The 17,289-nt window shown below is 43.0% G+C and overlaps 1 protein-coding gene across 12 annotated transcripts in view; it reads right to left on the bottom strand.

Annotated features, from left to right (window-relative positions):
• birc6 (baculoviral IAP repeat containing 6) overlaps positions 1-17,289 on the bottom strand; it is a 169,842-nt gene that overhangs the window by 20,287 nt on the left and 132,266 nt on the right. For all 12 annotated transcript variants that reach the window (XM_085800868.1, XM_085800872.1, XM_085800877.1 and 9 more), the window contains exons 69-70: positions 11,372-11,533; positions 5,878-5,955 (exon numbers count right to left, since the gene is read on the bottom strand). In XM_085800868.1, coding sequence (XP_085656994.1) covers positions 5,878-5,955; positions 11,372-11,533 — 240 coding nt within the window. The remainder of the gene's footprint in view (positions 1-5,877; positions 5,956-11,371; positions 11,534-17,289) is intronic.

Here is a 17,289-nt window from a genome sequence, read left to right as displayed (position 1 = left end):
ATTAACAGCCCGATTAATGACTCTGCCCGTCTCAAGGAGACCGAGGACACCGTCCTGCATCCGTCTGTCTGCTCCCAGCCACTACATTACCAACAATGATGACGTTGGGCTTGGAGGCCTGCCTGCTGGCCCCCGCCGCGCCGCGCCGGAGCTGGATGAACTTGAAAAAAAAGGATCCTAGTGAACTTCAACTGACGTGATCTGTTTGTCTTAAACCGGGTTTCTAGGTTTCTACATCTCAGAGCCGATGTCCCCCCGACTGACCAACAATAGATTGCGGCCCACTCCTGTCCTGTGCTCACCCACCCCCCATTTTCTCCATTATTGATCCGCAGCACGCTAACTAGACTGATTATCAATGGAGATATCTCTGTGCACTCTTCAACCCTGCAAATGAGGGAATTAAAAAAAAAAAAAGGAGGGCTCTGGCACACGTGCTGTTGGATCGATATATATAGAAAACGAATGCAAATGTGTGCATGGAAAACAAGCAAATAATGTTTACTCTAAAGCCTGTGCACAGTTATGGGTATACACACAGTCTAGCCTGTTAAGGATTTGGATTCTATGTTTAAAATTCAATTATTAGTGAGCAGCAATGCAACAACCCAGGCCGAAAAGAATTAGCAAGAGTTCAGATTTTGCCTGGAGTTGATGAGAGTCTTATGAGCAAATGTGTGCATCAGTACATGTGTCTTCTTTTAATTAGAGAAAAAAATCGATACATTGCAATATTTCGTTATGCAATCTTATATACTCTCTATAATACTTCGATACTCAAAAGCACTGTATTGATTTTTTTTTACATGCAAACATCCACAGTGATGGTTCATTTCTGTGTTGCATTTAAAGGAGCTATATGTAAAAAATGTATGGCAAGAAAATTATAAAATCAACCAACATGTCACCAGAGACTAAGGAATCGTGTTAATTTGAAATACTGATCCAACTGACAACAAAGTACAGCCAGAATATTTGCAGCCCACAAATCATGTTTATGTTTTGATTTTGTGTTTTGGCCTGTTGATCCACCCACTGCTATCTCCCAATCACAAAGTCCGGAGCATTTCAGCCTCCAGGTTGGCAGCTCCCACTGAGCTGCAGCTACAACAGGCGTTGTGGATTGTAAAAGACCTTGCTATAACTCTCAGAAACATCTTGACAAAAGCAGAAACAAGACCAGGATCTGCACAGATGCGTTTGTAAGATGAGAAAAATAATGACAATATATCGTCTTGTTTATAGTATCGCAATATATGGTTGAACAGCATATGTATCGTACCGGCAGATTCTTGCCAATACACACATCTATTTTTAAAATGAGGCAAATTAACAATGACTCCATCCTGTCAGATTTGACTTGGGCCCAAAAGGCTTTTTGTAGAGCACACTGACAGATTTCAGGTGAATATGTCTGATGGTGCTTTCTCAACCCAGTCTCTGGCTGTGGCTCAGGAAATAGCCGAGGTCGTCCACTGGTCAGATGGACAGTGGTCTGCTCCCTGCACTAGTCCACATGTCCACGTGTCCTTGGGCAGGACACTGACACTGAACCCCACATCATCTTGTAGTGTGTGCACTGATGTGATGTGTGTGAATGTGCCATGTGTTGTAAAGTGTTGTGAGTGGTCGATAGGACTATATAAGTGCAGTCCATTTAATGGCTGATTGGGCTCATGTTTCTTGGCAGGCACTGACACATCATTTCCGGTCACTGGGCCAGGTTCCATATTTCCTGCTAATAATAACTAGATATTCTCAGAGGAAATTTCTGCTGCTTGGTGCTTGTTGATCAGCTATTGGATGCTGGCTGTTTTTACAGGTGGATATGTGGGAGCACTGCAAAAGTGTAAAAGTAGTGAAATGCTAAGAGGGAGCATCCTAGAGAGACTGAGTCTTTCTGAAGAAAGGCACAGGGCTGAAAACCAGTACTGGATGGATTCAGTAACACTTCCAAAACACATTGTCTGGTCTCAGTTCATTGCTGCATCCACAAGTAATAGTTGAAACTCCATCATGTAAAAAAGGACCTGTGTATAAATTAGATCCAGATCCACTGTAGCCCTCTCTGGTCCAAAGCTCATTTAAGATGGAATTCCCAAAGGAATTTCACATGTTGACCATGGACGCCATGCTCCAGGCTAGAGGAATATTTTCAGTTTTCTTCTCTAGCAGGGCTCCAGACTAACTTTTTTTTCCTAGAAGCACAGTGGCCCCTAACTGAAAAAACTTCAGAGAACGAGCAGAAAATTTAGGGGCACACACTGTAAATCAACTTGCAAAGCAAATATTCACATTTCCTTTTCATTCATGATCCTCACACACATTGACCTGTCACATGTAATGACAGAGTCCACATTCTTTTAGTCTCTCCCCTTCCAGTGTTAAAAAAAACAACAATTTACTGATTGCATATCTGCAAGTAAATGAAGAATTCATTTGCACTTTCTCAAATGTTAGGGGCAAAATGCCCCCCAGTCTGGAGCTCTGTGGTGTTCACAGTCTAACTCATCTATGAAATAATCTCTTACATGATTAGAAATTATGACAAATTTATCGGAGAACAACGTAAACATGTTGTTTTCGTTTTTAAACCACGTCCACTACAGCTGCTCCTCTGTCACCTTCATGCTCGCCGTCCAATACCGGAAACATTCATCAACTCATAGTCTCTAGTTTCTTGCTAGGCACTTGTAACTTGCACTAGCAACAACACTACTCCCACTGAAACTGAATGTAATTTGAATGCAAGTCTTCTTTTACTTTTGGGTGATGGCTTTTACATGTCATTAATGTTAATTCGCACAAACACTCTCCATCCATCTAAAACTGGCTCGGCCATCAAATTATAAAACTCATTGTGGGCCCTGATCCTAAAACTCTTGCCCATCCACATCCTGCTCTAGACAGACAACAGCTTCAGAACTAAAACTTTGAATCATCTGCTCATTATAGGGCTGGGCGATACGGCCTAAAATCAATATCACGATATATTGTTCAGTTTGCCTCGATAACGATAAATGGACGATAACTACTCTAACCCCCCCCCCCCCGCCCGTGGATAGCATGACTCCCCTAGACCTATTTATTGCTGTATATATATATATATATATATATATATATATATATATATATATATATATATATATATATATATATATATATTTTTTTTTTTGCTATAACTGCTGTATTTACAGAGGTGCCACTTTAAAACTATACACTGTCTGAAAATATGTTAAGAAAATACAAATAAAATACTTTTAGTTGTTTAGAGTTATTGAACAACTGATAAGCACACATTATTGCAGCACATATGGCTACAACATTTCTTTTTGGAACAAGCTGCTCTTCCTCCTCAACCAGATGACTACCTCAGCAGCCCCAGGCTTCAACTTTTGAACGTTTTCGCTACATTTAGTTGTGGCTGCCGCTGCTTCTTAATTATCGCCGCCAATATTTCATAATAGGGTCGGAGCAGACGCACAGTAATAATCCACCGTCACTTTGTAAACTTCTTCAAGTGCCTCGACCCGCTGGACGGCGCTGATCTGTTTATCAATAAAGAACGTCAGCGTGGTTATTTCAGCACATACATTTAACGCCACATGTCCGTTTCTGTCTAATCTCTTGTCACTCCCTTCACGCTGGTCTGTTGACAAAATCACGTGACGGTGGCGACCGACGCTGCACGTTTTTAATCCGACATTTCAGCGAGGGGTTTTCTCATTGCTCTAGTGTGTGTGTGTGTGTCATTTAGGGGTGTGACTTTGTACACGTGTACACGTTTACACGGAATGAAACTGTAAACGTGTAGTAAAAAATCCCTAAACGATACACGCTATTAAAAAAAAAAAAAAAAATTATTTATTACATAGCATACATTTTGGGGGGCTGGGTGAAAAATAGTCCCTCACACTGTCTTAATTTAGAGAAAACTATGATTTAATAAAAATGATGCTTTGACGCGCTTCCCTCCTTCAGACAAAATGTGCGTGACTGCGTCCCCCCCCCCCCTTTTTTTCTTGTCTTTTTTTTTTTTTTTGCAAGCGAGTGTGATAAACGCCCATCCGAAATAAACGCCGGGTCAGACATTGCTTTTCTGGTTGCCAAAAAATATTCTATACAAATATAGCCTCCCTAAACACAAACAAATAACCTTAAACGGATTGAAAGGGGTGTCTAGAGACACTGAAGACGGCAGAGGACTGAGACGCCTCTGGGCTGGTTGCTCCTGCCCGGTCCGTCCACTCCTCTGATCAGCACTTCAGCACCTGTCCTGGGCTGCACCGTGTCGGCTCGGCTCGGCTCGCTCCTCGTTTTAAATGACTTTACTCCTTTTAAAAGTAGCGTAAACAATTTACTGTTCTGATCACTCATACGCGTGTATAGTTAGGCAATACGGTGCATTATTATTAGTTAGGCCTATACTTCAAAAATAAAGGACGGTGGAGCGAGCCAAGCTGTAGCCCAGGACAGGTGCTGAAGTGTGGGAGAGGAGGGAGAGACTGAGCTCCGCGGGGCTCTGGCAACTAGCGGCGGATCAGAGAGGGTGGAGGACCGACATGACAGGGGGTCTTGGTCTCCTGTCTGTGCGGAGGTCAGCGAGAGGGGGGGGGGTACGGTGGTCGACTCTGAACGCTCACCGGGCGGATCTCTCCAGTTACGGTGCGGTGCGTGTCGGGGGGGAGGGGGGAGGGGGGCGGGACGAATCCGCCGTCGGGTCTCCTCCGCTCCGGTGTAATACCGGCTGCGCATATCAGACTAAACAAAAATAAGGCTATAGCAACCTATAGCGGTCCTGAAGCGTGTACACGTGTACACGAAAAAAAATGCACAGTGTACACGTGTACATATTTTCGTACACGTTCACACCCCTAGTGTCATTAACTCAGGTGAAAAAATAATAACAGTCTCAGTACAGATGAGCGCGCTCGCCGCGCTGCTGCCGGTGTCACCGGCTCTGTCCCCTCCTGTTACAGACTGGATGGGTGCAGTCACGTGACTACACACGCTGAACACATAGTACGGCTCTTAAAGGGACATGCACACAGCCTACCTACACACACAGCCAAAAAAGACAAAAACGACTTTTATTTTGTTTCTTTTTTTTTCTTCTTTTTTTAAAACCGAATTTACCGACCTGGGCAAAATGACGTCGGTTATTGCCGTAAATTTCGATATCGATAAATTTTCGGTTTATCGCCCAGCCCTAGCTCATTATTCTTCTTTAGGTTTAATTCAGCTTAGACATCAGCAGCAAAGCCACAGTCTGTTTGACAGAAACTCTTGAGTCTAGAGCTTTAGTTTCTAAGTGCAGGTGTGAAGGATGAGCACCAGGACACACACAGACAAGGACGTGCGGGGACGCTGTTCCCAAAGTTTGGCTCAAAACCAATTTCCTTTTTTTTTTTTTTTTTTTAAATCATGCAAATGTGAGCAGTTAAAGTCAGAAAACCTGTCTCCTAAAGATGCAACATTTAACCTCTGGAGTCATGTTCGTGGCTGTGAGCATGTAGAAGCAATAGTGGGACTAACAGGATTTTAAGAGTGAAAAGTACAGCATCTAGGCTGAATATGTAATTGAAGTCAACTGATCTTCAAGATGAGTGATGAGCGAGAGCAGGCATAACCTGGAGGTTCAAATGATATTGGTTTGTGTTTGGTTTGATTAACACTGACACACTGTCACCGAAGCAAAAATAATAACCTGACTTAAAGAAGGATCCTTCATGTCAGCTGTCGTAACACAAAGCCCATTAATACAGCGCCGGTGGCAGTGTGATGACAGGCCGCTGATGAAGTGCGGCCTGTGACAGAGGCTCACTACGGCCCTGCTGATCCACTCAGACAGGTGACGCCGCCATGATAGATCCTCACCTGTAAAAAGCTTGAGGTCTGTGGGTTCCATTTCTCCTCTGGTCTCCCGTGCCATGTGTTGAGGATACTTAAACAAACCTGACACACACACACACACAGAGGGGAAGAGAAAGAAAGCAGCTCAGGTTAATGGAGTGTACCTTTAAAACACGAAACATTCATTACATAGAGCTTCATCTTCAGGTGTTTATATAATCAGCTTGGTGGTCATGTGGATGATGTAGCTGCTGATGCTGTTGAACAGGGTGAATCATCACCCATCTAAAACTGTTTCCTACAAAAACACTGTCCCCTCCATTAAAGTAATAACAGCACAAGTAGTTTGTAAAAATCAACCTATGTCCTCCTGGTTGCTCAAACAGTGAAACATTCAAATCCCAGATTTATTGCTGCTTCCTTCCATCATATAAAAATATTCATTTCACCGGTGTCTTTTACACTTGAGGCTCTGAAGACAAGTCCACTGACAGGTCGTTAAGATGAAGGAGCTGAGATCTTTTGATTTGATGATCTTTCACCACTGCACATAGTATGAAAATGACAGTTAAAGATAAAAAAGCATAAGAGAACAGATGGCAGCTCCAGTTCTTCTGCTTCTACCAACGCAAAGTCAAAAGATATTTTGGTACCGAGACATTTTCTTTAAGTTGCTGATGGGATGAAAGTAAAGAAATATTCACATTCTGTTGCAGGGATGGAAACACTGATTATTACAGCCTGTCTGACATTTCTTAAGTCATCTAACCAACTCAAACCTGGGACCCACACAGAGTTTGAGAGGAGGAGAGAGGACGTGAGAAAATGAGAGGTGTTAACAGGTTTTAAGGTTCTTTCCTGCAGAACTCAATTTGCTGTCTTCTTAGCAAAAGTGACTTTCGTGTCTTTGTGTAACATGCAGAGCTGCTTCTGTCAGGATAAGGACTGGAAGCAGGAGGAAACACCTCTCTGGCCCAGGCTGAACATACAGTAAAGATAACTCATCAACATGGTACATCTTGTCTGTTCCATCTGTGCACAAACACTCAGAGTTAAAATGAGAATTTGTGGCAAAGTCATAATAATATTTTGATGAAATGTAGTTCATCTGTTAATCTAGCATTTCTGGGGAGTTCTGTGTGGCTGGTTGCCTGGTTATGAGCATGTTACTCTCAAAAACCACAAACAACACTTTTCACATTTTGTTTCAATCCAAGTTGAACAAATATGATCTGACATGTTCATGATGAGCTTATGCATCTCTAATTGAGCTTCCCATCTTCATACAGAGAGAGTCACACTTGTCTTTTTGTCAAACATAGTTCAACATTTTGGCAAATTGGCCCATTGCCATAATCCCTATAGTCATAGCAGTAGGTTCGTTACCTTTAATTGTCAGTGTAAGCTATTTTTAGAATGGCGGAGCAGAGCCGCAAGCTGCTCAGAGCTATGCTACGGAGGCTCATGGGATTTCTTGGTTTCCCTCATCACATAGCTTGCACCGATAATTAAAGGTAACGAACCTACTGCTATGACTATAGCGATTATGGCAATGGGCCAATTTGCCAAAATGTTGAACTATCCCTTTAAAGCTTCATCAGGAAAAAAAAAACTGTTCCCCCATATCTGGACAACCTAACCTCCCCTCCACAGCAAAATGACTGTTATGAAGCATCTACCTTCCTCTTTCCAGCCTACAGCCGGTGGTTCTGGTTCCCTAACCCTCATCAGCAGAGGGGCGGCTTCCCTCCAGCTCCTACACTGATGAGGGAAGTCCCAGCTCTTTCTTATGGATCATTATGGAAATGTGTGGAGTGTCAGTGGCTGCCTAATGAGCTGCAGCAGACTCTGTAATCATCATCACCTTGACCTCAGCTGCTCACTGGACAGAAGCTATACATATTCAAACACGTGTGAGGGCGGTGGCCCGAGGGCGTCCGTGTCCAAATGTCAACTTTAAATCAAACTCTGACAGACCTGAGGAAGGTCTCACATATTCTGGGTTAATTTGACACCTCACACCATAATGAGTGACTGATGGACGACCAGGAAGGTTATTTCTTATCCCCTTCACTGTGAAGCCAGTGGAGTAGCTTGTTTTTTTTACACATTGAATATAGATATGTCTTTTTGTTACTTTCAGAAAATCATATTTTTTCAGGATAACAAAAGTTATATTCTATTTTCATTCATGATTTGGGGTAATTTTATTTTCTATATGTTTTCATGATTATGTATGTATGTATGTATGTTTTTTTTTTTTTTTTTTTGAGTAAAAATGAGTTAATCCTCAGATTGGTGCTGTGTATTCAGTGATTTTAAAACATGCACCACCACCATATAGTAATGCCAGCTAAGAGGTAGACTGGTATAACAACAGCAGATAGTTATTGGTTTAAAATAGAAATATTGATGAAAGAAAGTTATTATAAGGTTGTTATTTTCTATTATAAAACGGAAAGGTGAAATCCGGCGATCTGATTGGTTGTTAACCGTGGTATATTGAGCATATACCACGGCTACTATTCTAAAGCCTTATCACAGCGTAGGCCAGAGGTCTTCAAGAGGGGGTCCGCGACCCCTAGGGGGTCCACGGAGGTACTGCAGGGGGGTCGCGAAAGTTTTGGTTGAGGGGAAAAAAATATGAAAAAAAGATATGGAAGTTATGAAAAAAAGATCCATTGTGAATATAGGGGTGTTCCCTGCAGCTTAACATCAGATTTTTTACATACAAGTCCTTTGTTTTCCTATAATATAGGTGTCAGGCGAGCCTTTGTATTGTATACGATACAAACACGGCGCACCGTCTCTCTCTCTCTCGCTCACTCCCCCCACCCTCCTCTAGAATCTGCCCGACCGCGGGCGCGCGCACACACACACCGCTGTCAGTGGTGCTGTGACACTCGGCCCCAGAACCGTCGGGTACACAACACAACGATGGCACTTTAGTTTTCATTCTCCACACACACTCATACGACGGTGACATTTACGCGCGCCGCCACGTCTGCTCATAGCGCAGCAACAATGAAGCAGCGTCAGGCCGTCACTGAAACATTCAGTGGAACCGGGACCTGACACGGTGGGCCCGGTGTAAATGTTCCCAGAATCAGCTCCGGTGACCGCGGCGCTGTCGACTGGGGGTGAGTCGCGAGTCTTGGTAGAGCACGGCCACTGCAGCGACCCTCTGACAGTCCCATTGCTGCGTGTCAATCGCCCCTCTCACTTTCTCTCCGCGCCCCCGTCTCTCTCCAGCTGCCTTTCAAAATAAATGCATAAAAAGCCTGAGAAAAAAACAAAGTAGGGGACACACTGCTTTGTTTTCTCTGTCTTTATGGCTTAGTAATTCTTTCATTGGTGCACTGCAGAAGCAGCGTTCAGTTACCACGAGCGTAGTTGTGACCTGTTGTGATTATAGATGGCATGGCATATATTTTTATGTAAGTCCCTTTGAAATATAGGAGTCCCATGACCAGCCAAACTCCTAAAAAAAGCGTGATTTATAGTCCAGAATATGGTACTTTTGGCATATGGCACCAGGGCCGTTGCTAGGAATTCTGGGCCCCCTGAAAGAATACTAAAGTGGGCTCCTGTCCCCTGACTTTTCCACTTTTTTTCATAGACTACGTATGTATTATCATTTCTTATTTAGCCTACTTTGTTTTGATGCTAATGCAGCATTGAGTATCAATCAGGGTCTTATGCAGAATAATTCAGTCATACAAAGATTAGACTACTGGGGTTTTTGTGGGCCCTACTGGGCGCTGGGCCCCTAGAGTTACCTTTCTCCCCTATACAACGGTCCTGTATGGCACTACAGGACCAGTTAAATATAAAACACAATTTTATACAATGTATGTAAGTAGGGGGTCCCCGCTCCATCTCTCCATCAGTTTGGGGGTCCTTGGCCTGGAAAACGTTGAAGACCCCTGGCGTAGGCTATCACTCCGCGTCAGGCACGTATGACTGGTATGAATGGAAGTTGTTGTCATGTATCCATGACAACGGACTGTTGCAGTCCGTAGCCAAAGACAGCTGATGTTTTTACGATGTTAAAAAACGGACTAAAGTAGTTGAATTCACATGTTTAAGGTGAACTTTCACCTCCGGGGAGGGTTAACAACGGTAGAGTGGATTGAGCAGTGACTTTCACCTGAAAAAAAGCGGAGGAAAAGACCAGATGCAGAGCTAACTTGGAGCTAACGTCTGGAGAGGTGGGACTATTTTTTTCACAGTGAGGCTATTTATTGGATAATATGTATTTCTGGTTGAATAAAACTACATGAAATTGATTGCGTATTCCTCTTTCATATTGCCTTTATTGGTAACCGTTTTATCTCCAGTCCGTGGTATATGCTCATTATACCACTCTAAGGGGGTTGTCGTCCCTCCGCTTCGCGTCGGGCCGAACAACGCCCCTTAGCCGTAGTATAATGAGCATATAGCACGGCCTGTCGTGATATATTGCTTAATTAAATAATATAACTGAATAGTGATTCCACTGACATCTGAGATGGTCCATAATGAATAAACTGTATACAGATGACAGCAACAACTGATGGGGTGGAAAAAGCCTCTCTACCTTAGCAATTAGATGAATATGTGATGGATGGATGGATGATTCTGACAGACATCCTGTGAAAATGACCATCTTAAAGTCATTTTCCACTGAATGGTTATTACAATCAGAACTACTGACAGTTTCATTTTTCTGGTTTCTCATTCGCTCTCATTAGAATTCAGACAGTACTGAGCTTTGGGAGCTGATGGGGAATTATCTGTCAGAGGCATGGTTTGGCAGATTTGATTTTTGAGGCCACATATGAAAAATAAAACTGCTTCTACTGATACCTCTGTTATTGGATAGAACAGGTTTGGTGTATGGTAGGTACTTCAACTGTGAGTTATAAGAGGAAGAGCTGTGATATTCTTGATTGCCCATTGTAAAAGGGATATTTTTAACATTTTGGCAAATTTGCCTATTGCCATAATCCCTATAGTTTTAGGAGTAGGCTCATAATCTTTAGTTGTCGGTGCAAGCTGTTTAGATCGGTGGGGCAGAGACGTGAGCTCTGTGTATATATTTTCGCCTTTCCCTCATCAAACTCATTAAATACTAGGGCTGTCTCGATTACCATATTTAGATAACCGATTATTTGTGGACATAAAATCGACCGTGGTGGGGGGGGGGCGATGCGAAAGAAAAAAATCACAGTCTTCATGATCGATTACCATGGCAACGAACGAAGCTTCGAAGCTTTGATTTTTTTGGGTCAGCCTGGCAGCCCTATTACATACACAATCCATGTAGAAATACCATTAGCCTCCGTAGCGTTAGCTGAGCAGCTCACGTCTCTGCCCCGCCGATCTAAAAACAGCTTGCACCGACAATTAAAGGTAATGAACCTACTGCTATGACTATAGGGATTATGGCAATAGGCGAATTGGCCAAAATGTTGAACTATCCCTTTAAAAAGACAAAATCCTCCAATATGGACGACATCAACACAAACAGACTCACTTTGCCGTCATTGTAGAGGTTGGGGTTAAAGCGTACGCTGTGTCCTCCGGTCGTCTCCAGGTTGACCAGCGGAGGAGAGTTGGGATAGTCCTGGGGAAAATACACGTCGAACTCGAAGCAGCCGTTGGCGTACGGCGTGTCGGCCGGACCCGTGATGAGAACCTGTGAACACACAGAGGAGAGAGGCTTTGATACAAACACCAGGAGGAAGGGCGGCGATTAATCACAGCTGAAAGGGTTAATTAAAGAGAGGTGGACCCACACATATCAGTAAATATGAATTAAACAGAGGGCAAAGGGCACAGTATTAATGGAGAAATGGTGCTGACTTTGTTTTAGGGTTTCATTGCTGCAACAGTGTAATTAGCAAAACAGACTAAAGGGTGAAATTATCAGTTATCTCTATACGCACGCTGAGCTAAATCTAATTCATTTCCTCACTAAAGGAGATCTGCTCATTAGTCAAAGAAACACAAGCAATTTAAACACGGCCCTGAACACATACAAACTAATCATCTAAATCTCCTGTTGTATCAGTATTTTTGCTCTGAGGTAAAACCTCAGAGCAAAAATAACTGAAGACGCTTCAAGGATTTAAGGTTTAGGTTTTGGCTGCAGGAAACTGTTCTATTCAGAAAGAGTGAGGAAATTAAACCTGGGGAACAGACAGAAAGCAGATACTGTGTTTATGAGTCTTTGGACAGACGGACGGTGACTGTATGTAGTTTCCATAAAGACATAGACTTTCCCCTCTATGGGCTCTACCTTTCCCTCCGTCTTCCTCCTGCTCTCTTGCAAATCGAGTGTCACCTCAGTGACAGCCTCATACACTGACTGTTTCTTCAGCAGAACTCATCTGTACAAGGAACATGACTCAACACTTAAGTGGTACAAGTGTAGACAAAGTGCGATGGGCACAAGGCTTGCATCCTTTTTGTCTTTGTACTGAGTGAAATTTGATACGACTTTAAGAGGAGACAGAGCTGGAAGGAGCATGATGCAGCTCCGCCCACCAACCAGAAGATTGTGGATGATCCCTTCGAAGAATCTAGATAAACAGGACCACAGCAGCATCAGTGAGCTGTGTTGTTGGACACTAAGGAAGTAAGACCCTAGAAGGCAAGGCAAGGCATCTTTATTTATATAGCGCATTTCATACCAAGGCAACTCAATGTGCTTTACATAAAGACAAAACATTAAAAAAAGAAGCATAAGACAGAATAAAAACAAACAAAACACTAAAAACAGAGTTAAAAGCAAATAAAAGTAAAATAAAATAAAATAGATAAAATTTTAAGTTCTCAGCTATAAGCACGTGAAAAGAGAAATGTTTTTAACCTGGATTTAAAAGTGCTCACAGTTGGGGCTGATTCCAGTTCTGCTGGTAGTTTGTTCCACTTGTGTGCAGCATAACAGCTAAATGCTGCTTCACCATGTCTGGTTTGAACTCTGAGCTCCACTATTTGACCTGAGTCAGTAGATCTCAGAGCTTTACTGGGTTTATACTCTACTAACATGTCATTCATGTATTCTGGACCTAAACCATTCAGTGATTTGTAAACCAGTAACAGAACTTTAAAATCTATTCTGTAGCTGACTGGGAGCCAATGTAAGCCTTCTTAAGAACCGGGGTGATGTGATCTGATCTCTTTGTTCTGGTTAAAACTCGAGCTGCAGCGTTCTGAATGAGCTGCAGCTGTTTGATACTTTTTTGGGGGAGACCAGTCAGAAGACCGTTACAGTAGTCTAGTCTACTGGAGATAAAAGCATGAATCAGCTTCTCCTGATCAGTTTGGGACATAAAACCCTTAATTCTGGATATATTCTTAAATTGATAAAAGGCTGATTTGGTGACTGATTTGATATGGCTGTTGAAGGTTAGATCTGAGTCTATCAGCACGCCAAGGTTTCGGACTTGGTCTTTAGTTTCTAGAGACAGTGACTCAAAGTTGTTTACTGACAGCAACCCTCTTCTCTTTATTTCCAAAAACAGTTACCTCAGTTTTTTCTTGATTTAACTGAAGGAAATTTTGGCTCATCCAATTTTTGACTCTAAACAGTGACATAATGACTCTATTGGACTGCAGTCATCTGGAGACAGTGCAAGATATATCTGTGTGTCATCTGCATAACTATGATAGTTGACATTAGAGTTCTGTAAAATTTGACCCAAAGGCAGCATATACAGGTTAAACAGAAGGGGTCCAAGGACTGACCCCTGAGGAACGCCACATGTCATAGCCACTCGATCGGATTGATAACTACCAATGGTCACAAAATAACTCTGTTCCTCTAAGTAGGACCTGAACCATTTTAGGACTGTCCCGCTGAGTCCTGCCCAGGTTTCCAACCTGTCCAGCAGTATACTGTGATCTAGGGCTGTTTTCGACTAAGGATTTTCATAGTCGAATCTGATTCGTCAGATTTGCCGTAGTCGACTGATCGTCAGACCTTTTTTTTTTTTTAGATAGCAGCAAATTTGCGACTTTTTCCCGTTTCAAACAAAAGAGCTAAAACACCCAAAAAATATGGTAGGTGTAAAACAAATACCTTTATTTATTTTCCACACTTTGGATGATTTTTAGTAGCCATTGTGAGCCAGGGTATGCGTTTATGTTACGTTGCCCTGGACAACGCTCCTTTTGCTCGGACTGTGAGTCATCCCTCATCCCTCAACGTGATGAAGGATAGCGGTGGTCGTGGACACAGAGAAACCGGGTAAAACATGTAGTATCAAAACAAACAGAGGTCAGAAGGACTTGACAATCCGTACATTACGTTAATCAATCCTGTAACACACACAGTGCGACCGCGGCACCGGCAGAGAGACAGACAGGCTGCAGAGGGACGAGATTACAGCTGTGACTCCCGACACTTATGGTGCGTTCATTACAACTCGGAAGTCGGAAAAAAAACAGGTTCCTCTTCTGAAAAACTCTGACATGTCAAACTTTAGGATGTGTTAGAGACTAATTCATCTGTCTAACCATCAGAACTATTGACACTTGAAACGGTAAACACAGCTGATCCATCGAAAAAAAAAATCACAGCTGGAGTTAATTTATTTTCCGTGATTGAAAGCAGGTTCTTGAATGTAACTCGGTCAAAGTCAGATGTATCCTCACAATGTTTTGCTGTTCTGTCAGGTCATGCATGATGTTAGACTGTCAGGCTTCCTTGATTTTAAACTTTGGCGGCTCTGCCTCTCGTCTTTTTGCCACTCCGTGAGTGTTCTGCAGTGACTTCTGAGTAGCCTACCTACCGTGACTTTGACGGTCCTACTGCTCCCCTCCGCTCATTTGAAAAAAAAAAAAACCTCCGCTCATTTGATTGTGCAACTGGGTGATTTATTAATACGTAGTAAGAAGCTAAGACTACCGTTTAAACGCACACATAATTTGGAACTCTTTATTAACAGAAAGTAGGCAGATTTTGTATCAAAATAGTCTTTTTATAACGAAAAAAGACATTCTATGTAACAATTTATGGTCAGCAGCCGTGGGCACCCCCATATAGTCAGAATGGTACGGTCTTGGTTAGATTCGACTACGAGGTTCATAGTCGAATCAGACCCCTCCAAATCGAATTGTCGAATAGTCGACTTTTGGAGGTCAGCCCTACTGTGATCCAGTGTCAAACGCAGCACTGAGTAGGGTTGGGTCCCGAGAATCAAGAATCGGATGGAACCGGTTCTAACGTTTTGATTCTCCCGGAATCGTTCAGAATTTTTATTTTCGATTCCTCAAAACGATGCTTTAGCAATTTTCATTCACGCTGACTGCTGCGCCGACCGCCGCGCTGACCGCCGAGTCCGACCGCCAGTAAAACAGTAAAGTTATGCCTGCACAGACCACCCACAAACCGCGGCTTTAAGCAGGCCGACACATATTGATTTTCTATTTTTTGCCGGCGTGTAACATCTTATTTCCTCGTAGAGCTGCGCGCAGCGCACCTATTCACTCAGCCCCTCCTTTACCTGCTCTCTCTCTGTCACACACACATTGACAGCGGACCTGTCTGTGAACTCTCCCTCCTCTCCTACTCACTGAAGCCCGTTTAAAACAGAGATCCCGTTATATTTCCTACCCCTCATTGGCGTTGCTTGTTTACATGGGGCTCTCCCTCACGGAGACGTCCAGTCGGCGCCGTGGCGACCTCCTCCGCTGCCGGTTTAACGGCGGAACAACGATGCTCCGCATTCCGTGTTCTGTTCGTATGTGTTATACAGAACGGCTGGTGGAATCATTTTGCACCAGAATAAAATGAGCTTGTGTCAAAACATTACCATCCGCGAGAGAAAGGATTGCTGTTGGTGTAGAGAAGAGGCTGGCTGAAGTGATCCACAGTTGGGGGAAAAAAAAAAAAACAATGGAAAAAGTTGGCTGAAAGTGAAACACTTAAAGGGGTAAAGTCACTTTGTGACTTGTTATTTGACACAAACTGTAGCCTAAAAATATTAAATATTTACCAAATATTTTGTTATTGTGAAGTCATTTAAATGAATGTAATATTCATTTGATATAATGTAGGCTATACCTTCATACATTTAAGACCCCTATCTGCCAGCACCACAAATAGAGTCTAATTCTGTGGGAAAAATAACTCAGGTTCTCCCTCATTTTAGACCATGCAGACTTTTTTAACCCCCATTTTTAAAAGAATCGGAATCGAGAATCGATAGGAATCGGAATCGCAACGTGGAATCGGAATCGGAATCGGAATCGTTCAATTTCAAACGATACCCAACCCTAGCACTGAGATCCAACAGGACCAGAACTGACACCTTGCCTGAGTCAGGCAAGAAGTCTTACCAGAAACTAGAACCCTGCATAGAACTTTATGTTATCACAAGATAACAAAGCTCTGAAACGTCACACTAAGCTGTAGTATGATCTCACAGAATACTGCAGAAACATGCGGTCACTTCTCTTCTTTCAGAGATCCCTCACACTGATCTGATTGGGCGCTGCAGTGTGTTATAGTCTGACGAAGATGGAGCTGATTCTTGAGGACCACATGTCTTACGGGGGGTCTCATCTCATCCTTACTATGTCATCCTGACACCTCTTCCTAGGCACTTATACACCTGTGAACTAGGGCTGTCAATCTTCCCCCCAAATCAGGTTCGAATTTCTAACCCATCTTATGTTAAATATTCGACTAACATTCGAACTTTTAATATGTTTTTTTTTTTTTTTTTTAACCTCATTATTGGGGGGGGGGGCAGCGCAGCGCAGCGATGACGGTGGCGACAACGACACAGCAGAACGCAGAACAATCCTGCATAGGAGCTGTCCATGGTTACTTAACCAAAAGTCTCTTGAAGTGTTAAACAAAGACAACTATGGACTGTGGAAGTTTGAATAGCAAAAATACATAAGTTATCTTGACGTGAACCATATGTTGCGGTATATATTTAAAAAAAAAAAAAGGAGGAAACACGGCTTCACAGGTGGGGGCGGCATCCCCCCACTCCCCCCTCCTCGCGGGGGCTGCAGGGAGGGCACAGAGTAGTGGTGCAACAGATCACAGCTGATCCGTGATCAGCACACAAGTGGTCCGCGGATCTATTGATTAAAAAAAAAAGGTGTGCGTGTAGTGTGGGGACACATACGCGCACCGTGGCGGCTGAATGAACGGGCAATTTAAAAAACTCTGCTCGTATATTTGAAGCTGCAGCTTTACCTTGTGCACAACAACAACTGCATTTTGTTTTATCAACATGTGTACTACTCTGAACGTCGCGACGCACGTTAATTTGCCTCGTTAAAAACGTTCGAACGTCAGTTTCCACCTTCGAATGTTCTCATTTTGACTAACATTCGAATTGTATTCGAATAGCGAAGTTCGTTCTGACAGCCCTACTGTGAACACTTTAAAGGGATACTCCAACATTTTTTTTCGTGTCTTGCCTCACA

This window comes from Trachurus japonicus, chromosome 15 (genome assembly GCF_045865225.1).
Source record: "Trachurus japonicus isolate A0001 chromosome 15, Traja_1.0".
In the NCBI taxonomy this organism is placed as follows: Eukaryota; Metazoa; Chordata; class Actinopteri; order Carangiformes; family Carangidae; genus Trachurus; species Trachurus japonicus.
This window is presented reverse-complemented; position numbering and strand designations above follow the sequence as displayed.